At 44.4% G+C, this 23799-nt stretch overlaps 1 protein-coding gene across 1 annotated transcript in view; it reads right to left on the bottom strand.

Moving 5' to 3' along the window:
* Nucleotides 1-400: 400 nt before the first annotated feature.
* Tgfbr3 (transforming growth factor beta receptor 3) overlaps nt 401-23799 on the bottom strand; it is a 150378-nt gene continuing 126979 nt past the window's right edge. The window contains exons 13-16 of the mRNA XM_051198460.1: nt 22534-22651; nt 12711-12767; nt 10166-10273; nt 401-549 (exon numbers count right to left, since the gene is read on the bottom strand). Coding sequence (XP_051054417.1) covers nt 431-549; nt 10166-10273; nt 12711-12767; nt 22534-22651 — 402 coding nt within the window. The 3' untranslated portion in view covers nt 401-430. The remainder of the gene's footprint in view (nt 550-10165; nt 10274-12710; nt 12768-22533; nt 22652-23799) is intronic.

The raw sequence follows: 23799 nt of genomic DNA, 5'->3' as shown, positions 1-23799 counted from the left end.
ACATTTCTTCTATTTTACATTTTGGAATTACAGTTAGAAAAATCTTTGGCCACATCTCCCTGGTTCTACTCTCCAGCTATCATCCTTTTACTATCCCTGTTACTCTGGGTAAAACTTACGACCCCATATGATGGATGTTTGGACACCTGGACAAAGCAGCATTAAAAAAAAAAAAACAAAAAACAAAAAGCACTGGCATGTTTCACATTGAAACCCCATCCTGTGAGGGGCTGGAGGAGAAGGCCACCAGGGCCACCAGCTTAGCTTTTGTGTGTGACAGATATCCAGGAGTCACGTTTACATTGGCCGTGATGAAGGGTGGGTACAGCAGGCTGTCTGCACACTGGGCTTCACTCTCTTCACTCGAGCCTTCCTAGCCTGGCATGCACCAGGCCCTGCCCTGGCAGTTGCAGCAGGCACCTGGCTTTGGCTAGGCTGTGCTGCTGCTAGAACAGGGAGTGCTCTGAGTGCTGCCGATGCTGTGGGCTGCGCTGCTGTTTTCCGAGGCTGGTGGCGAGGCGGGGACTTGCTGCCTTCGTGCTGTCTCCCCTGCAGTTAATAAAGACAGGTTACACACATGCATTCTGGAAAGAAATGCCCGCACACATACCCCAACACACCTTTGAGATTCTACCTGGTGTTTTCTTAGCTATAGGCAGAAGCAGCTAGCCCAGATTGGCTGGAGGGCCTTGCACTATATACATTTTTCTGGTTTGTTCTCACTTTAAGTCAGTAAGAGTGCTTTCTATCTGGCCAGTTTTAGCTAGGATCTGTAGTGGCTGATGACAAACACTCTGGAATCTAGGGCCTACAACTCTGGGGGTGAACCCTCTGAACACTAGGAAACCACAGAGCCATAATCTACAACCATGTAACAAGTTCATGATAGAGAACCACATGACTAAGTTATACAATTAATCATAAAACTACCACGTTTTAAGTAAGTTTGTCAATGTGTACTGGCCAGCCCCTTTCCGTGCTAGAGCTGGACCCTCAAACTTTGCACACACTAGTCATGAGCCAAATACCACTGAGCTATCACCAACCCCTTTGTTCAGCACCTTGTTTAAAATTGGGCTAGTGATGTTGAGAGTTTGCCCTGGATATAACAACAAAAAGCTCTGTGTGCCCCACATGAAACCTATCAGAGAAGTAGGAGTGAAGACTGGGCTGCTATGGGAAAACCCTTTGGGGCAAGGAGTTTGAGCTGTTTACACGCAGGACCTGCAGTGGCTGCCAACAAACAAGCTCCTTGCAGGCTGAGGCTCTCTGCTGAGTTCAATGCATGTATCTCTCCCAACACATTAGGCATCCCACTAGTCATTACATACCCCACTGCATTACAGCTCAACCCATTTTTGTGCCAAATGTGCAATGCTCTGGGGAGGGAGAAAGGCTCAGGTCACACACATGGTTTGCATTTAACTGTGTAAGAGGCCCTCCAGTTAGCCAGTCTCTTCAGTAAAACCAGACACACACATACTCACACACACACACACACACACACACACACACACACACACACACACACACACACACACACACACAGGACTCTAGGTAGAGAAAAGTGATGCGAACTCTCGGCAACAAAATGAATGTGTCATAAACTTCTCCTGTGCAGACTCCAACCCCCACCATCTGAGAAGCCCCCAGAGGGCCTGGTCTGTTTATGAGTTCTTTCCTGTCCTGCTGAAACATACATCTATCAGCTAGAGATAAGCAACCCTTCCTTCGTCTTCTTTAAAACACAACACTGCCACAGCTAGAGCAGGCTCTGACCCCTGAGCCAGCTCAGGAACTGAAAGCCCATACTTCCACTGCCTTCCTGGGGCCCCTCAAAAAATCTCTGCCAAAAGAGCCCTTCTGCATAGTGCAGAACTGGCTCATGCCCTGGGGAGGTTTCAGCTTTACCTGATACCCGTTTTATGAACCACAGCTCCATGGACTTCTGCATCCTCAGAGCACTTGAGGCTATTGTGCATGCATTTGATCCTTGCATTTCCTCTAGTTTTTCTTCTGGGAGTGGAGGGATGGAATCAGTATTCCTGAGGAGCAGGCAGACTACTCTAATGCTTGTCTTGCCTGGAATATTGTGTGTCTTCCCTGAGGCTGCCCCTTCAAGTGTGTATGTGATCAATGGTGGGAAGTTTGTTTCAAGGGGAGCAACATTTTGCCAAGAATTTACTTTCTCCCAAATGGGAGATTATTTCTAGAAAATGATTCAATCTCTTTACTTTCCCTCCCTCCCCCCTTTTTCCCTTATGTGGTTTCCTTTTTTAGTGCTAGAGTTTGAACCAGAGCCTTGTAAATGTCAGGCACATGCTCTACCTGAGCTATAGGCCCATGTATTTCCAGCCTTTGATGTATATACACACAATGCCCATGTTGATCCATTCTTGGTTGGGTCCTCATGTTACCCATTAGAAGGCTAAGGTGGGCATACAAAACCCATCTGCCTGTCTGTCTGTCCATTCAGTATTGGAGCTGAAACCAAGGCCTTGGACATGGCTAAGTAAGCACTGTACTACTGGATTAAATCTCTAATTCCTGAACCTAAAAATCTCCCCATTTAAATCAAAGGCACACTGGTCTAAGAGGAGGTTTCTTAACACCCCTTTGGGCTCTGCTGGCCTTGTGAGCTTGGTCTCTAGTGGCCACAGCAGGACATCCTTAATCATTAAGTGGCATGTTCACATTTATCTCTTCCAGAACAGGACGAATGTTTGATGATTCACGTCCAGGAAAAATGTCAGCACTGTGTCCTGCCCAGGAAGTCCGAATATCTGTTTCCTGGTATCTGTTTGCCAAATATAATTTGTTGCTGTGTTAGTTTATTTTAATCAGTGCCCGTGAAGAAGAGATCTGTGACTTATAGAGTCTTGGAAACTCTTGTCTTGGTAAAATAAAAATGCTTCCCCCTAATAAAACCCTATAGAGAGAGTAAAAGAGCCCTACACTCAAGGTTGCAGGGCCTGCCCGGAGGTGGGTGATACTCGCTAACCTGATACTCGTTGACTTCAGTTCAAAGACCTGTCTAATCAGAAAGAACCTGTAAGGGAACCTGTTGGTCAATGCTGAAGACCCTTCCCCAGATCCTAGAGCAGGCTGGCTATGATGGATTAGAGGAATCTGTGAGCTCTGGGTTTGAGTGAGAGACCTTTCTCAATATATAAGGTTGAGTTTGAGTGAGACACCTATCCTCAATATATAAGGTATAGAGCAATCAAGGAAGACATGCAAGGTCAACCTCTGTACATACACACACACTCACTCACACATGCTTTCTCTCATGAACACCCCCACACATCCACACACTCAATTCTCACACGCTAATACTAGTCTTAAGACAAGAGAACCCTTTCACAGACCAGCTCATCTGTCCTGTGGCTATTTTCACACGTAAAACCTAATATTTCTTGATATAACCAAGTTTTAATTGCTTTTTCATCCTCTGGCTTTGCATCCTACCAGCTGAGCTAGGTCCCCAGACTCCACCTATGTGCCTTTACAAGCCCTACATGTAGTTTGTTAATCAATTAGCCTTACAGCTCTCTAGTTCATTTTGCTGCCAGGCTTATCATTTGAGCCAGGTATATTCCCCATATTTCCCCTGGAAGATGCAGAACCTAGAGGTGAGGTCCTTAAACACCCAAAGAAAAGCCTCTTGAACACCTGGCTCCTATAAAAATGTCAGACATTTCAGGCTGCTCCGAGGTGTAAGCAGAAAACAATCTACAGGCAGAAGCAACTGTGTTTTCACAGAGCAAAATAAAACACAAAGGCCTTGACCCAAAACTGCTTGCTCCCATCCCTCAGGCTTCCACTTGGCCATCCTCCACTGAGCACACCATACCTTCTAGGAACAGAAGCCAAGCACACATTGAAAGCCCACTGAGTCAGGAAAACACTTCAGTTAGGAGACTCTCTGCATAGGCCCATGTTTTCAGAGATCTGAAGTCTCAGTGAAGACCCCCCCCCCCCACTACCACAAAAAGGAGGTCACCAAGCTTGATGAAGGCTTGCCCACAGTGGCAGGCAAGAAAGCAAGTAAGCCCCAGTATGGAAAGAAATATGGAGCTAGGTAGAGGAGAACCTGCTGGGGCTATGGAGAGGGCAGGACCCCCTTTCTCCACAGAAAAGCCCCTCCCATTCTTTTCAGAATAGCTAAGATGATCACCTGTCACTGTCCGTGTCGGTCCGTGTGCATCTCCCATTGATGATTTGTAACCCCACCCTTCTGTTCCTGCTCCTGAGAGCTGCACTTTGTCCTGCTGGGGAGACTTGCCTTTCTGACAAATTCATGAAGCTGTTGCTGTCCTAAGGTTTGGCTCTGCTGGGGTCTGGGTTTCCACCAGAGCCACTGTCCTTGGCCCATCTGCTCTTCCTTCTCGTGTGAGTTCCACAAGAAAGCAGGACTCTGTTGCTCACTAGTATTGCAGTATTGCACCAGGGCCTGGACATTTACTAATAGCTAAGAATGCCACTGCAAGAGTGACAGGATGAGCAGACTTGTGAAGAAACCAAAGATGAGCAGAGATGAGCATATAACAACCGGAGACACGCAAACAAATATACGTTAATAAGCTTATCTAAAAAGCAACATAAAGATGGAAGCATTGGAGCCACATGTCCTTTGAGTCTGTAATAGAGAGGGAAGAAGAAAGCATAGATGTGTAGAGCGCCACCATTGTCATGCCGGCACTCTGGCCTATTCTCCTACCCCCCTGTGCAGAGAAGAAGCCAGACAGCCATCTCCAAGCAAAGAGACTTGTACCACTCCTTAAATCTTACAGTATGACAGGAAGAGAGAGAGGGGGCGCTTAAAAGGCAGAATCCCAGAAACCAAGGCAACAATGATAAAACACTGGAGCCACTGAGGAACCCTGGGACTCCGAGCTGACTAAAGAAAGAGCAAAACCTAGGTCATAAGTGGCAAAGGCTGAGAATCAATTACTTCATATCACAGAGGCTTCAAAAGCCCAGGCAACAGAGGCGTCCACCTCTGAAGGGAGAGGAGCTGCTCAGGGCCAGTACACAGTGGGGTACACTGAGCGGCTGTACTGGATGCAATATGACTCCTCTGAGTTCCTCTGTCTCTCTGCTAGGCTGCAACCTGCTCATCCTCATCTGGGGGAAGAGGTCATGTACCCTCTAAAGACGGTGACACTGAGGGTACGGGAAATGCCCAATCCCAGACACAGCCGAGGGCAAGGTACTGTACCTGGAGGGGAGTGCTGAGAGGCCATCACTCTTGGGGCTCTGCTGGCTTATTGCATCGTTGCTTGGCCTCACAGCTACCGAAGCTGAATGGCTTCAGAACACGACATGTATTTGATTATCCGCATTCAGGAAAAGTGTCAGTACTGTGCCCTGCCCAGGAAGTTTGAGTATTTCTTTCCCTGTGTTGCCATGTCAGCACTTTTTAATACCCATTTTTTTTTTTAAAGGTTTTCAAACAGCAAGACCTGCAGGTGGGAAACAGGAAAGCCTGTTTCATGGAAAACCTGATGAGTTCAGAGGAAAGATGCAGGGAGGTGATACTGAGGGTCATCCATAAAACAGCCCCCTCAACATACTCTCAGGAAGGTCACATGGTTAGGTCCTCCACATTCTTAACTACGCCTGAATGGTTTTCAAGTAGATAATGTAGGCACAAATGAAGCAAGAACAGAGCTTTAACAACTAAAACAAAGGAAATTCATAGTTCTTGAAATGTAAAACTTTCAGTTTTCAAGGTAGTATTATAGGCATCTGAAAGAGATGAGGCAGCGTGGAGGACTAGTTAAACGATTGGCATAATGAGAGAAGAGAACACAGGGGCAATGAAAGGAAGTGAGAAGAATGAGAGTAAGGTGACACTCCCGACACCTTAGCACTTGGGAGTCTGAGACAGGAGGACGGCAGGTGCGAGGCCACAGTGAGTTCAATGCCAGCCTATGCTGTACTGAGATAATCCCATATCACCCCCCTCAAAAAGAAAAAAAAAGGCAAGAAAGAGGGAAGAAAGGAAGGGATGGAGAGGAGAGACAGAACGAAGGATATAAGGATATAAGGCCGAAAGCCCAACTAATTCCCAGCACAAAATGTGAAAATACATCTAAATTAAGGGACACTATTGTAAAGATGAGTCCAGAAATGAAAGTCACACAGAGAGAATCAGAAATCTAAAGCTACATGGCCTCAAATCATTAAGCAGCTATCTTTAGAACTAGGAGGTGATGGGAGATGTCACTCTGTAAATGTTTCTTTTATTGGTTAATGAATAAACCATTGTTGGCCAATAGGAAAGCAAGATAGGTAGGACTAGGAGACAAGAAGGATTCTGGGAGATGTAATAGAGAGGAATCAAGATGTAGGATGGGAGCAAAGTATGATGTCCAGAGCCTCTCCCTGGTAAGATAAGACCATGTGAAACACTTAGATTGATAGAAATGTGTTAATATTTAAGACAGAGCTAGACAATAAGAAACAGTAACTGGCCAACAGTTTCATAACTAATACAGTGTCTCTGCGCATTATCTTGGGACTGAAGCAGCTTAGGACCAGGCTGGAAGGAAACTGCTCATAACAAGAAGAAAATGGAGTGTTTTCAAAATTCCAAAAGGGTTGTTTATAATCTAATAGTCTGTGCCATGTTCATCTATTAAAGGCTTCTATAAAATGAAGATATTTCAGACTCACAACATAAAGGAAATATATATTTCTCATGTCCCCTTTAAGCCCAGAAGGAGGAAGGCTTTTGATATATGTTATAAGACATTAGATAGGTCCAACAGGCTTAAAAATTGATTTAAGAGGTTTGGGGGAGAGTGAGAATATGTGCACATGTGAATAGCTGCCAGGCAGAGGTGCTGGGGACCAAGCAAACTCTCCTAAATGCTGACCCATCCCCAGCTATCCTCTTGTAGAAGAAAACAGGTGGCATGCCTGGATGTGTTAAGGTCATTAACAGCTGGCAGCCAGTGGATGGATTGATGACAAATGTCTAGAAAACTGAACTAATGGGGGAGGGGATGGAGACAGGCATGGAAATGCTACTGATGCCTGGAAAAACTAAAACACATGGGAGAAAGAATAGAACTATCACACTAAGTGGCTAATGTGGGTTACCACATGTGATTAGCACAGAAACAGTGAATATAGCTCTAACCAAGACTTTCATGCAGTAAGTTCTACATATCCATTCTGAAGTCACACTGTACGCATACTGTTTTGATGAGGCTAACCAGGTTTTTTTGTCCTCTAGAAAACAGCAGATGTATACCTGACTTTGTAACCCATGTCACCAGAGGTGAGAAATCTTGGACTAGAACTTACCTACTCCCAGCCATCCTGTCCTCTCTCCCCTCATGGCTATTCATGAGACAGAGCTTTAAAATGGGGCACTCCAAACAAAACGAATGGAGGTATCTCATTGTGCCCAGAATTGTTATAACCGTGGGAAAACTACCTCTTTAGTCCAAAAAAGTGATTCCAGGGACATAAAGAATCACAATTCAAATGTATGGCTTGGTTTGTGTCTTGGGAAGGCTGGAAAACGTAAGCAGAGGGGAGTCACCCAAAGGAAGGATTGTTTTTAGGCACAGAAGCAGATACAGCCTGAACCCCCAAATGCACCATGTAAGGTCTGAGTTCCACAGCTGAACTTATTATGGAAATTAAGAAGGGCTGAGTTAATGTTTGGATGCCCATCTCTGCTTGCTGGCAACAACATTCTGACCATCCCTGTTCATCTAAACTTGCTGCTGGCTGACCCATATCAGACATTTACTGGGTTCTTGACTGAGCCCTCTTTGTGTTTGTATAGCACTAAGATTAATTATGAGCTGTGCATAAAATGAACTGGGGGGGGGGCACAACTTTGACTGAAAAGCAATTCTGGAGTGGGATCATAAGCAATGTCAACAGAGTTTGAGCCCAAAGGACTTTGTCTATGGGCCTTTTAGTTTCTGAGTTGGCTGGAACATAAACTGTTTGCTGGAAGGGCTTTTTGTTTATATTTAATCTATGTGCAAACCTTATTTTTGTATCAACAATACTTTAAGCTCCCCTCTGAGGCTTTTGTTTGGATGAAACGGGGTGAGGCACACCCACCTCCAAGTTCAATGGGGAGCAGAAAACAATACAATCAAGCTTTGCACTGTATTTGCTTGGCTGTGGACAAATCTGGAATTAGCAGAGGGATCTCTGTGGGGTGTGCTTACACAGTGAGTGCCAATGTCTATGCCTGGGCCTGGTTTCCTAGCCCAAGATGGACCCTGTGGGGTTCAGGATCAGCTCTAAGACGGAAGCCAGTCAGTGGCTGAGCAGACACATGGAAAACATCTGTGGGTGACCAGCCCCACATAAAATCCTCAGGGCTACAGCCTTCTTGGAGCACCTCCAAGTTCAGTCCCAGTAGACAACAGAGGGTGCCAAGCACCCTGGAACCTCCCCTGTGCAGGAGGTTGGAAAAGGTTGCAATGAACTATTAGTTTGAGATCTAACATGTCAGCATTGCTGAGCTTTCACATGGAGGGAAACTCTTGAAATGATTCACATCATTTATATACCATCAAGGTCATCCCACTCGGGCTTCATTTTTTCTGACATGAAGCACATTTCACTCAAAGGTTGTTGGTTGGGAACAAGTTTTGAGAACTCAATGCTCCATGATTAAACACTAAGCGTTTGCCACTAGGTTGACTTTGGAGGGTGCTGGCCAAACACCGAGAGCTTGTTTCACACTGTGCCATAATCTAAGGGGTGGATAAAAGGGTCAGAAAATTTTAACAGAAGAGCACTGTCACATATTTTTCTCAACAGTTTGAGGCTCTGTCTAGAAACTAAGAGAAAACACAGGGGCAGGGGAGATGGCTCAGGGGATAAATGCCACTGTGTAGTATGAGGGCTGGTGTTTAGAACCCCCAGAACTTATGTGAAATCCAGGTAAGGTTGGTGGCTAATTGTAATTTCAGCATTGGGGGGCAAAGACAGGATCACTGGGGCAGGGTGGTTAGCTAAACCAGCACTATTGAGAACTCTGAATTCCCCAAAAGGCCACGCCTCAATATATAAAGTAAATGATAGGGAACCACCCAAAGTCAGCTTTGGGTCTCCTCGTGTGTGTGTGTGTGTGTGTGTGTGTGTGTGTGTGTGTGTGTGTGTATGTGTGTGTGTGTGTACACCCCTGCACGCACATTCACACCCTTGAGGACAGTCACACACATACACATACCTAAAGCAAACTTAAAGGTAAGGTGCCTGAGCCTCCCTTCAAATTAGTCATCCTGGTGAGTCTAGCTGAATGACTCAAGCTGAGGGGAAAGACTATAGCTTTCAGTGGGTTGATGGAGAATGAGTGAAGTTCACATTTGCCTCAGAATGATTAGTCTGGTGTACTTTACCCAGGTTCACAGCACGAACTACAAGCATCCCCCAAACATGACTTCAAAATGCCTCAACATATATGCCACCCCTTAATTTGTAGGAAAGTTAAAAAAGCATTGAGGGGGGAGGGGTCTCCTCCCCCCACTGAATGATCGAATCCCCTTGCCAGGCCTGTGTAATATATCAGCTTTTTAACAGGGCCAGCCTAGGGGCTGGCTGGATTTGGGAGGTGGAGACAGAAGAGCAAGGCTTTAAGATTTTTATTTCACTCTTTGTTTTTCTAATCCTAAAAATATACTTTGAAATTCTAAGCTTTGTAAACATAGGAGAAACTTGTTTATTAAAGATGTTATGATGTCATGGCTTAGAGTCATTGACAGGGATGCTGGTGGCCCTTGTTCAGGACCCTGGCATTTTATGGTAATAAGCAGCTGGTTTCTCTCATCACATGCTGGATAGTGCTCAGTTTATTCCAAAGTCTTTTTCTTTGGAGGGATGTTTTCTAGTTAGTCCTACACAAACTTCTCTTAAGTTCTATGACAACATAGCTTTATTAGAAGCTGAAGCATCACCAACTCTGTAATTGAACTAACAGAGGGTAAACCTCTTTTCTAAGCATTACTTAGGCCAAGTTATATGTTTATATGACCTAAATTATACCAAGTACATAAATACAAGAATAGTGAAGGCAAATGTTCTTTTTTTTATTATTTCATTCAGCCATAAAATTGCAGAATGTATGCTATGTGGCAGGTGCCCTGATGCGTGCCAGCTGGGAGCAGATAGTCAAACTTACCTGTGTGGGAATAGATGTACCACAAGGCCCCTGTCAGGAGGGCTCCAATCACAAATGCTGCAAATGCAATGCCCATCACAGTTAGTGTGTCCAGACCATGGAAAATCTCTAAAAAGAGGGAAACACATACTCTGTGTCAGTCATATATACTTCCATTTTATTCTTACTTTGCAAGCATAGTCATAAAGCCTGGGTGCTGGATAGTAAATTCAGACACTGTAATAAGGGTTACACTGAACTCTATAGTTTGTTACTTGCTAATTTTCTGACAAAGGAAAAGATGAATTATTTGGGTTTTGAAAATATTGTTAGTAATTTATTCTGAGCAAAGACTTCTTTTAGTAAGAAAATTTTAGGTTATCTTACTTTATTTGTATGACTCTTTTGCTTGAATGCATGTATGGGCAGCATGTGTGCCAGCTGGATCTCTATCCTAGAACTGGGGTTATAGATGGCTACTGGGAATTGAAACCTGGGTCCTCTGCAAGAGCAACAAGTGCTGTTAATCACTGAAAATCTCTCCAGGTCCCCCAAAAAAATCATTTTAAAAAATAAGATTAATAAATTTTGGACACTTTACATCTGTGGTCTCATTGTCCTGGTCTGAGAAATTTCACAGGTTTCAGGTACAGTAACAGATGTATTGGAGTATGCTCTTAATCCTGGCTCTGGGAGGCAGGGGGAGGCAGACTAATATGAGTTCAAGGCCAGCTTCCTCTTATATAGTGAGTTCCTGGCCAACTAAGGCTACATAGTGAGACTGTCTTGGGGTGGGGGGAGTGAGTTTCCATTATCTTTTCCTCTTACTGAGTACTTCTGAACAATGAGAATCTCACTACATAGACATCACAGCCTTAGCGTCCTCCGCACTGTCCCTGTGAACACTTACAGGATACAAAAGATGAAAGGGAGTGACTAAAAAGAAAACAGAATTACTCTTGTGCATCAGAACACTGTGCTGACTCCGCAGTGAGCCCCCATCTTAACCCTGAAGCACTGGCTCATTCTAAACAACCTGCCCTATGAGTCCTCTTCCAACCCCCATCTTTCCATGAAGAAACTTACTTCTCAGTAGGCTGCCATGTCAGAGACTTTATATATAGATATATATATGTATGTATATATACATACATACATACATATATATGTATGTGTGTGTATATATATATATATATATATATATATATATATATGCAACTGATTTCAGTTCATAGAAATCTGATATGTCCTTCCATTGAAGAAGGAACCACCTTTGAGTAAGAACTTGTGAGGAAGTGTTTGGTAAAATAAAAGTCTGTTTATATGTGTGTGTGAAGTGAAGGTGTGATCTAAACACACCTCTTCTTTTCACTCCATGCAGAAGCAACACTCCCTGATCATTCTAGAAATGAAATAAATCCCTTTGCTTTTGAACGCACAGGACACAAAAGCTTCAGTTATATGCAGATGTGGGTCCTAAGCACCTGTGGCCCTTCAGAAGATTCTGTTAAGTATCTCCAGGTGGAAGGACCATAGCTCCTCCAGCTGCATGCCTGCTAGTGTGTTCATTTACATTCTGGAAAGGTAAGGGTGACCCCACCCACCACAGGTAGGAGGTAGCACAAGATGAGTTACTACAACAGATGAGCAGTCCTGGCAAGGAACTAGAGACCAGGGAGAGCCTGGTGGAGGTTAGAATGATAGCCTGTACATCAGCTCCTGAGCTGAACCTAGTCCATGGGGCAGGTCTATATGGCACCTGTCACTGAGTTTGTGGTACTCTTATTCCATAATCTTCTGGAAGACATTAAAGGGGGCTTTCTATAAAAGTTCTATAAAGAATGACTTATATCCAGCAGAAGCAGAGGCAGGTGGATCTCTGAGTTTGAGCCCAGCCTGGTCTACAGAGTGAGTTCCAGGACAGCCAGGACTACACAGAGAAACCCTGTCTTGAAAACAAAACAAAAATAACAATGAAAAACGGGGGGGGGGGGGAGAGAAGAGAAGAGAAGAGAAGGAAAACAGATTCTCTTCACAGGGACACAACATCTAAAAGAACTTTGGGTGGGCAGCTAGAAGCCAAGGGGGAGCCATGCTTCAGTGTCAACAATAACCATGGAAACTCACTTAAATATATACAAAATGATATTATGATCTACAGTACTGCCAACTCGTGCAGTACCAATGGTATTGAACTCTCATTCTCCTTGCCCTCCCGGTTCTCACCACCTTGACTGTGTGGTGCTATTTGCTTAGCACTATTTCTAAGCAGGAAACTCGAAACACTCTCCCATCAACTTGATAATATGAGGTTGTACACGTGTCAGTGGGTCAACAAATTAGGATTTTAATATGGCAAAGGTAGAGACCTCAGAAAAGGGAAAGGGAGGATGAAGAGCAGGGGAAAGGGAAAAATGAATTGTGAGGGGGAAGAAAAGAGGAGCAGGGAAGAGGGAAGGAACCCAGAGCTCTCCTTTATCAGTCCAGCTCGGCAAGTGTTCAGCAACCAACACATTCTTAGAAAAGCCCAGAGGCATTATTTGGAAATAATTGCACAAAGACTTACGTGGAGGAGGAGGAGGAGGAGGAACTGGATTGGACTCCTTAGTGTTTGGAACATTTTCTGAAACAAAACCATAAGTCACTAAGTCACAATGCATTCCATTTACGCAAGGGATCATCACACTCTCAGCAACAGAAGGGCATTTCTCTCTCTCCCTCCCTCCCCCCTCTCTCCCTTCCTTCCTCTCTTCCTCCCACCTCCCTCCCTTCACCCCCCCCTGTGTGTGTGTGTGTGTGTGTGTGTGTGTGTGTGTGTGTGCATTGTGCATTTGAGTATGGGTATGCAGGCTACTAGAGGCCAGAAGAGAGGGTTGGATCCCCTGGAGTAGTTGTGAGCCACCTGACTTGTACTGGGAACTGAGTTCTTGCTCTCTGGAAGATCAGCCAGGACTCTCTTAACTGCTGAGCCAACTCTCTATCCCCAAGCTCATAAACACCAAGTGAAACCACCAGCAATGTTCCTCTTAACATATCAAAAGCACATCTCACAAGTTTCAGGCATTGCGTTTTGCTAATGACCAATTACAGGGGCTCTCCAACTTGAAGGAAAGTTGAAGGCAAAGCACCTCAATTTAAGGTCTTTGGTTCTGACAGTGCTTGCATGTATTCATCTTTATAGTTACCTATACAAGGGTTCAACACCTTCAATACCATGCTTCTCTAATACATTCACAATGCTGGTCCCCCTTTTAAATATTAAGAATCTAGGGCTTTTAGCCATAGAAGCACAAGTCTTTAATCCCAGAATTTGAGAGGCAGAGGCAAGCAGATCTCTCTAGTTTTGAGGCCGAGTCTGGTGTGGTCTACATAGTGACCAGGGTTTCAGAACAGCCAAAGCTACATAACTTCATTTCTTACCTCCTGAACTACAGGGTTTAGTTTTGCTCTGTTCCTCGCAAAACCATGTTCCAAATATTTTCCCCTGCACAATTCTCCCAAAGTGAATTCTCCAGAGCCCATTCCTGCCCCTCAGTGATTCCTCATTGTGTACAGAAAAAACAAATTCAGTCTGTCTGGCGTGAAACACAGCCCCTTCACTGATGCTGGTCCTTCTCCTTATTTAATGCCCCCTCTGTCTTTTCTCTGTCTCCTATTCCATCATACTTTATAAGCTAGTCCCTGGTTCTCTCCTTCAGGGCTGGCCTCTCCCACAGTTGCTCATCCCACCCCTTTTCTGTGACACAGGTCACATTCTAACATGCTAGGGTGGCAAGGGGCATAGAGGGTCCCAACACTTTCTTGTCTTGCCTTTAGAGGAAGCTTTAGAGTGGCATAGAATCAGACTTCTAGGAATGCTTGGTGAAGGATGATTAAAATGCTGACACCCTTTTGGAAAATGGAGGAAACGAGAAACAAAATGACCAAAATACTTTTGTGTTTCAATGGTTTTGCAATCCTTCACGTTCTTATAATGCCACAAGGTCAAGGTTTTAAATGATGCCAAACCCAGTCCTTTGAGGGAGTCAGAAAAAGAATTTGCAATTACTATTTTAAAAATGAGCAGCCTGAGGTTCTGATACCCTGTGACTAGCCCAAGTCCACAGCTGGGAAGCATCAGGGAAAGGCTTGAACCACAATTTCTGACTACTGCTTCAAGGGCTCTTCTGGAAGGGGGGTGGTCCCTGCCCTTAGCTGGGGGAGCTCTGATTTAGTAACTCCTTATGCACAGTACTTGCTGCTCTCCACAGAGACAAGCCTAAACTAGAATGAGGACGCTGTGGCTTGAGATGGAAATTTGTAATTTGAAATGATTTATTCAAGAAAGCAAAAGAAGAATATTGCATGAGGTGAAAATTACATGAAATTCAAGTTTGTCCCATAAGCAATGTTCCATGGTCATGCACAGTGCATGTGATCTACAGCCATTTTCCTGCTGGGGCAGCAGGACTGGACACTTGAGAAAGGGGCTGGATTGTCCCCAAACCAAATACATTATCTATCCAGCTTTCTAGAGAAAAAGAGCCCCTGGCTTAGACACCTTTCTCATCAGAGTTTAAGAGTCATGTGTACTCAGCACCTCTCCGAGTCAGCTTCATCACCAGTCAAAAAGGACATATTCTGAATGTATAGCAGAACAACAACAACAACAACAAAAAAAAACCTTGTGAGATTTAGAGCAAAATAATGCAAGTTGGCCTTTAAAATAAAAGTAAATAATAAGGTTGATAGATAGTGTGAAAGGAGATGGGATTCTAAGTTGTTTTTTTTGTTGTTGTTGTTGTTGTTTTTTTTTTTTTTTTTTTTTTTTTTTGAGATGGGGTCTCTCTTCTTGCTGTCCTGGAACTCCCTCTGTAGATGAGGCTGCCCTCCAACTGGCAGAGATCTGCCTGCTTCTGCCTCCCGAGTGCTGGGATTAAAGGCATGTACCACCACCACATGGCAAATTCTAAGTTCTTGGGGTTGTCCATCTCAATTGGACCAAGTCCAGTTTTGAGAAGTAATCAGTAACTGTATGGATCCCTGAATCTGAGCATCATGGTGGTCCTTTGGTGGGGATACATTCAAGTTATATTTCAATACAATCACTAAGGAAATGAAGGTGTTTTTATACATTAATTCAGGGACTAGGCACAGTGTGTAATCCTATAATCCCAACACCTGGGAGGTGGAAGGAAGCAGGATGACTGAGTTTGAGGCTATCTTTGACACACAGTGGCATCAGGCCAGTCTGATGCACTTAATGACAGCCTCTCTGTGATGAAGAATCTCACTGAGGGACTGTCTATATTTGGTGGCCTGTAAACATGTTTGGGGGGAGGGCTATTTATTTTAAGACAATTGATGTGGGAAGATTCAGCCCAGTGTGGAAGGCCCTACATTTGCATGAAATGTCGAAATGTAGCTGAATATAATAAGCAACCAGGCATGCGTACATTTCTCTCTGCTCTTGAGGGACCTAGGGTGTGATGTGACTACATGTTACAAGTTCCTGTCTTGAGCTCTTCCCAGTGATAGACTAGATTAGGATTACAAACTAAACAAACACCTCCTCGGCTATGTGGCTGTTTGTGTTTGAATATTTTATTATAGCAGCAGAAATGAAGCTAGAGCATAGTCTCTGAGAAAGAAAGATACAATGTAGTATGCAGAACTCACACTCACTAAATTAACTATAAAACACATTTTCTAGGGGCTAGAGGAATGGATCAGTGGTTAATGGACTGGTTGCTCTTCCAGAGGTCCTGGATTTGATTCCCAGCACCCACATGATGGCTCACAATTATTTGTAACTCTAATTTCAGGGGATTGGATGCCCTCTTCTGACCTCCAAGCACACCAGACAAGCAAGATGCATTTTCTGGTAAGATAATAGCTTAGTTGGTAGAGTACTTGCCTAAAATGCACTTCCCTGGTACGGACAATAATACTAACTCCTGACACTTGTAGATTTGTGTAATACATTATAGTAGACAAAGCCAACATCTCTTACATCATAGCCCTAGGAACTCTAAGAAGTGTAAGTGTCTAACCACAAAATTCATCTACTTTCAAGAAGTAACAGTTTGATTCACTGAACTAAGTGCAAAGACATTTTAAGGTCTCAACTGTGTGCATCACACAAGAAATATATACACACTTTTGAGAAGAGTTCCCAAAGTAGTTTAAAAATAATTCTCCCTGAGGGAGACCTCACATCTAAGAATTTGGGTTTTATGGCAAGGCCTTTGTGATGGATGGTATTGTTTAAAAGTTCTTAATGGATCTATGCTGTGATCTAAGACTCTCCCCTCACCCCCAAATAGGGCCCTCCCAGAGAGCTAAACAGAAACATCCATGCCTTATTTCCTTGTGTCAAACCTCCTCGTGACCATTCCAGAGATTACCCTCTAGCAGTTCTTATTCCCCAATTCCCCATACCATACACCTCTTCCAGAGCCCTGTAACTGAACCTGCCTACTAAGAACAAAGGAGCTGCCGTATTTACTTAGGGGGTTAAAACTGTTAGGAAGGAATCCTACATATTGCTATAAAGAGAATCTTAACAGTGAATTTCTTTTCAGAAAGAATACACTATAATCAACATTCTGGATCAAATCTTTTCACATACTCTGGACAAGTTTTGGTTTACCTTTAGAACCAAACTCTCCCTCTTCAGATCATGACGCATGGCTTTCACCAACTGGCATGTCTGGGGTACGTTATGCATGAGTAAATGCATAACTGACCACACGGCTTTTGGCCTCCAGTTTTAATGGGGTTCTAGTAAATACTTCAGGCCTGAAAAGACCCACAAAGAAACACAGTATCAAACTGGCACACACTGGGGTGGGGGTGAGGACAACTTTGTGTGGCTATTGGAAAATGTTTATTTCCAAACTAACTTGTCTGATTATGGCTCCTTGCATTGCCTATTAACTTATCTACTCACGAGGGGGGGGGTGGTGAGGGGATGAGGGCAGGGGGCTCTTTGGAAACATGGAGACTTCTAGAATCATAGTGAATTGTCACAGCTTGGTTGGGGGTGGACACCAGCATCTACTGGGTAAAAATGAAGGATGATGTTAAATATCCCACATCAGAGTTATCCAGCCCTAGGTGGATGCTATTCCGAGTGAGAAGTATGTAAATGTGGTTTTAGAGTAAACAACCCAACATATCATTTCATGTTGTATTGCTGGTTCTCCCCCCAGAAGCCAAACACTACTCTGAGTGGTGCCTAAATGGATCTAAGCACTGGTGCCCTCCTGAAGACCTTCTGACTTCCCCTTCTAAAACAGGAGAAACAGGGACTCACTATGTAGGCCCTAGCCAGCCTGGAACTCACAGAGTTCCTGCTTCAGCCTCCCAAGTGCTGGGATTAAAGGTGTGTGCCACCATGCTCAGTCTTCTCCTCAAGATCCTTTGATGCTTCATAAATTTCAGAGGCATCTCCTGTGTTAACTGATGATCAAACTGTTTGGTGGTTTCCTTCCATATAAATGGGCCACAGGAAGTGGTCAAACAATATTCACCACAAATATGTAGTTGCTAAAACTGGATGGTGTTTTCCTGGAGGGCTCATTCTATTTTTACATACATTTAAAATCTTCTAAATAACAGGTTTTCAAAATGTGAAGCAGCTATAATAATGAGAGTTGTTGTGCACCCTGCTCCCTCAGTGACCAAGTACCTAGTTCTGTCTTCACGTTCCTACTCTCTTCTCTCATTTCATCCTTAACCTGAGGACAAACTGTGCGTGTGTGTGTGTGTGTGTGTGTGTGTGTGTGTGTGTGTGTGTGTGCGCGCGCGCGCGCACACACACACGGAGAGAGAGAGAAGGAGAGAAAGAAGGGAGAAAGAGAGAGGGAGAGAGGGAGGGGGAGAGAGAGAAAGAGAGAGAGGGAGAGAGAGATGAAGAGAGAGAGGAAGAGAGGGAGAGAGAGAAAGAAAAAGAGAGGGAGAAAGAGAGAGGGAGGGAGAGAGAGAAAGAGAGAGAGGGAGAGAGGGAGAGAGAGAAGGGGAGAGAGAGGGAGGGAGAGAGAGAGAGAAAGAGAGAGGGAGAGAGAGAAAGAGAGAGAGGGAGAGAGGGAGAGAGAGAAAGAGAGAGGAAGAGAGAGGGAGAGAGAGAGGGAGAAAGAGAAAGAGAGAGGGGGAAAGAGAGAGGGGAGAGAGGGAGGGAGAGAGGGGGAGAGAGATAGATAGATAGAGAATTTTTGGTTCTGGAAAATCCAAACGTGTTCCAAAATGTCACGCCTCTTTTACATTAACTTCCAACTGACATTCGAAACTGTTTCCCAATACTCCTTCCTCTCCTGAAAGACCCCCAGTTTGGCTTAGAGGAAAAGGAAGAAATCCACATTTACTGAGTGCTTTTATTTTTAAGTGTGGAAAAAAGCCAGAATTCTGAAAGTTTAACTTGCTAGGAATTAAAAGCTGAATGTAAATCATGGCAAGTTGGGAAACCTGCCAATATTCTGAAGTATTTCAGCAACGATGGCAGGATGGCACCACCTCAACTATTTTAATTGTTTTGCCATAAACCGTAATATGCACCAGCTATTCATGTTTTCTGCTTTTGTGTGTGTTTAAGTCATAAAGTCACAGAATGTCTGAGTCTGCACTTTTGAACACACCCTAACATTTTAACCTTGTCAAGAAGTGTGTTTTCCATTTTTCTCTCAATTTTTCATCTGACTTTCAGCCCATTGTCCTTAGGCTACTCGAGTACTGTCTTGATAGTAGTGAGTGGAACATGGGATGAGGGAGGGGAGGACCGGAAGGGAATGGAGGTGAGGAGGTAGCTCCTTATAGTCCTAGCAGTTATTAAAACCAACTACACATGATGGTTGGCAAAAGATGTAAAAGGAAAGGAACGGGTTTGAATCCTGGTTGGGTATACACGTTTGTTGCAGCTCTTTTTCTACAGAGCTGCTAAGAGAATTAAGTTCTATTAACACCCTAAGTGTTCAGCACAGGGCCTTGTGCAAGATAAATGCTTCATGAATGTTGCATCTCCATCACCATTTCTAGCTCCTCAACAGTCTAGCATCTTCATCTATTGCTGATGGTTTAAGTAGCATGATGATCAGCCAACACTGACTCCAAAGGACTCAGAAACCAAAGATGTCGATGACACTCACCACAGTCCCACTAAAAATGTTGGCCCACTCAAAGAACCTAGAATTTTTCATGTAGCTTTGGTGGCCTCTTTCCCTGCCCACAGAGGAAAAAACACTGCCTGAAGATGTCCTTATTACTGGTAGTGGCAGTTGCTACTCTCATCCTATATCTGTGGTCCCAGAAGACCCAACTGCAAAAAGAAAGATGGACAAAATGGCCAGGGATAGTTGGCTCTGTAGCAAGGACATCAAGAGGAACAGCACCTGGACGGTGAAGCTGCTGGGAAATCTTACCCTGCGGTTCATCCCCCACCTCCCACGGCCAGAAAGAACTAGTTACTATTACTTAAATAAGCCATTGCTATTGGGCCAATGGTCACCTGCCTTTTCCCAAAATATTCCAATGCCCTATGCAGCTGAGAGAAACAGATTTCAGTGACCTACACCAACAGAAAAGGTTTCAGAGCCAAAGAAAATAAACACAAAAGGTGAGGGGAAGTCAAGAGCGTAGGGAGGAGGGGGCAAGGGGGGTACTACCTATTCCTGCAAGGAAGACTTGTATATAGCCCCTTGGGAAGCACTGCAGTTCAACCTCCTCAATTTGTTTCACAAACCTAAGCAATAAACTATTCGCCCATTGCCTCTCCACTAAAATCTTACCTCAATTAGCGAATTCATGAAATTGCCTTGATGTCTGTTTAAAAAAAAAATCTTTCCTCTTGAACTTTTATGTAAAGAAAACACTGAACGTGTAGTATAATGAGTCTAAGTTTAAATAAAAGTAATTACTAAATATACAAGAGAAGTTACTTAGAAAAATACCACTGGAGGAGTTTTTTTTTTTTTTTTTTTTTAATGAAAGAATTGCTGGAAGTTATAGTGTTGTAATATTAATGCCTAAGTCTGGCACAGGGCACAACCAGCTGCTGCGTTCAATTACCAGCTGAAGGAGGACTCTCAAATAGGGTAAGGGTAAAGGATGGGGAGCGAGGTGGCTGCTGCTGTTGTTAACTACTTTTATAGCACAGAACACAGTCAGCTGTCGCCCAGCTATGAATTCTGTGCAACACAATGTATTCATATTCCTTTTCCCAACACTCAACAATGAGGGTAGCCGTATTTGAGTGAGACTGTCTATCATACCTTTCAGATGACCAAGAACCCAACGAGCCAGTTCATGACACAGACCAATGAATATCTGGTCTGTCCACTCTGAGTTTAGGAAGGGTGCTTCTCCCAAAAGCTCTGCCGAGTCTTGGGGCTGGAAGGGCTTCCATGTGTCCCCTGTTCTAACCTCCCCTCTCCAGATGCAGAACACGAAACCAGGAGGTAGTGAGTGTGCTTGCCACAGCCAGTTGGGTATGTAGGGAGCAAGAGGGTGCCCTAAACTTCCGGGTTGTGAGGTAGTTCCCTGCTCCGTGCCTTCCTGCCTTTTGGAATGGCCCCGCTTCCCCCCCCCCCTCCTTTTTTTCCTTTTACAAAGGCCACAACCTTACTGGGAGACTGGTCAGCACCCACCTGCCCCTTCCCTGGTAGCTCGCAGCTGCTACAGAGCTGCCTATTGCTTAGACCTGCCAATCTCAGCCCCAAAGCACCATCCCAGAGGCACTCTAAACCCATGTCTGGTGCCAGCACCAGTCACATGCCCAGCAGCCAGGGCCAAGCTGCCCACTGGCTTTTGCTAGGCGTCTCTCTGTCCTTCAGCATGGCGGGACACGGTCTGAGATTGCACTGCTGGGATACCTTACTCGACAAGCTTGACCTCCCCTCTCACCGCCAGCCTTTTCTCAGCCTGACACCCTTTGACAGCAAGGCTTCCAGACAGCCATAGGCTGTCTCTAACAGGGAGGATTGTAACTCCACAGATCACCCATAGGACATGTGGTCCCAACCATCAGCTGTTGACACATCCTGGCTTACTCATGCCCCTGGTGCTGTGATGTTCTCCTGACAGTCCTTGGGAATCCCTGCGGGTTGTCTGTCCCTGCCTGTCCTTCCGGTGCTGACACTACACATTTAACAGCGTGCCCTCTCCCCCCGGGTCTCCTATTCAACACAGCTTGGTGAGCACTCTTACAGGAAGCCACGGAAGCCCTGGATATGAGAGGGAGCAACAAAGTTCTGAAAACTTTTTTTCTGCCAGTATCCCTAAATGGATAATGATCACAGATTATAACTGTTGCCTAAGGTATCTATGGTTTTGATGAAGGGTTATTGTAGCTTGGAGCCAGCAGAACTGTGAGCACGGAAACCTGGACTGTGAAGACTGCAAGTCCCAACATGCCACCAACTCACAGCAGCACATCTGAGCATAGTGGAGGGGAATATGGCAGAGCCAGCCTTTATGATGACCTAATTTTTTTGTGGTGATGGAACCCAATGTCTCTTGGGGCATGAATTATTTTCTAAATTGACCAGCCTTTCACTTTTTTTTTTTTAACATTTATATGTTCATTATAAATGGGTATATGTGCTTGAGCATGTGTGTACCATAGAACACATGTGGATGGATATCAGAGGACAATTTGGGGAAGTCAGTTTTCTTCTACCATGTGAGTTCAAGGATCAAACTCAAGTAGTCAGGTGTCAAGGCAAACACTTTAACCTGCTGAGCTATCTCACTAGCCCTGATTTAGCTTTTGAATAAAACTCGGCTTCCATTTACAGAACTAAAGATTTAAAAACAAACAAACAAAAAACCATTTATTTATTTATTTTGGTTTGTGGAGACAGGGTTTCTCTGTAGCTTTGGAGGCTGTCCTGGAATTCACTCTGTAGACCAGGCTGGTCTCAAACTCACAGAGATCTGCCTGCCTCTGCCTCTACCCTCCCACCCCCAGTGCTGGGACTAAAGGTGTGCTCACTACCACCGCCCAGCTGAAAACATATTTATTACTCTGTGTGCATGTGCATATGTGTCACATCATGCAAGTTAAGGTCGGAGGAAATTTATCACTGTGTGTGTAGAGGCAAGTGAAGGTCAGAGGAAACCTTACTCTGTGTGTCTATGTGCATACTTGTGTGTATACGTGTCATACTGTGTAAGTAAAGGTCAGAGGAAACTTATTCCTCTGTGTGTCCATGTGCATGCATGTGTGCATATGTGTCATGCCATATAAGTAAAGGTCAGAGGAAACATTACTATTTGCATCCATGTGCATGTATGTGTTCATACGTGTCATACCATGCAAATGAAAGGTCAGAGGAACATTGCAGGGGTCATCTCACCCCTCACCATGCGGTTTTTGGGGATCTTTCCGAGAGCAGGACTTAGGCCCCCATTCTTACCTTTATAATCTGCTTGGTGGACCACAGCCAGGGGCTTTGTAAATGTCTTCTTATTCTGCATCATGGTCCAGATCATGGCAGCATCCAGAGAGGTGCAAGCCTCGTCAGGTGTCACACACTGCAGAGAGACCGCGTATGTCAGTCATGGCTCATAGGAAAGTTACCAGGCCTGCACATGGTTGTCTTCTGGCCACTTATCAGATAGCTCACAGCCGCTAACCATGGGTAAAGCAGGAGATCTGCGTGCTTTTCAAAGGACCCTAAATACTCACGCAGCCAGCAAGGCAGGCCCAGTATGTTTTCAGCTGCACTGGAAGATGCAGATATCAATGGACAGCTTACAGTATTGAGAATTTTCAGGGTTAGTTAGAGAACTACATGTGTGATGCTCTTGGACATGTACAATAATGGTCTCATATAAATGGTTTGTGATAATGTCTATAATCAGAGACTGTGGGAAACTGCATTTATTGTGTTACAAACATGATAGAATTTATATTATCTAAAATGATAAGCGTATTATCATGTTTGTCAGATTTTGTTTTTTCACTCTACAAAATTAGGCTTCCCACAATTACTGTTTGTTTTGGACTTTTTTCTCCTGCTGCAGACATTTGATCTGGTACCTTACACATGCTCAATGCATGCTCTAATGTGTCACCCAGGCATGGAAGTATGACACCAGCAGTTTCTAGCTATTTTAAGTCTTGAAACTAATCAGGGAGATGTTGGGGGGGCACATCATATAGGAAGAAGTGTATGCTTCTGTGGGCCACATACAAACCAGATACACATTGTAAACAGACACCGCTCCCCTAACACCCTGAATAGAATTTTCCTGGAGGGGGAAAGGCATGTTATTGTGGCAAGGCATGTTGTTGAAAAGAGGTGTAGTTCACTTCACATTTTTCTTTTACTGTCTGGTTAGCCCTCCAGTCAAATAAGAACGCACGATGCTAACTCTGTCTCAGAGGCTGACCTGGGCCAGACTTAACTCACAGCAAAGGACGGGATTGGGCTTGGTGATCATTATTAGCACCTTTCCTAGAAAGTACTCGAGCATCACTAGGAATAGGGAAACGCTTCCTTTAAGAGCTAGGTGGCATTAACAGTCCCTCCTCAACATGCTCATTACACACACCTGCTGCCTCTTTCCTACTTCTGCCCCGAGGGACATGCAAGCATTGTTACTTTCTTTTCTAGACAAGGACTAAGGCGGTAGTGGTTCCACAAGCAAACATGTGAGCGGGCCCTTTGGATTTGTTC

Source organism: Phodopus roborovskii, unplaced genomic scaffold (genome assembly GCF_943737965.1).
Source record: "Phodopus roborovskii unplaced genomic scaffold, PHOROB, whole genome shotgun sequence".
NCBI classification, from domain to species: Eukaryota; Metazoa; Chordata; class Mammalia; order Rodentia; family Cricetidae; genus Phodopus; species Phodopus roborovskii.
Note: the sequence above shows the minus strand (reverse complement) of the source record. Positions and strands in the feature narration are given on the sequence as shown.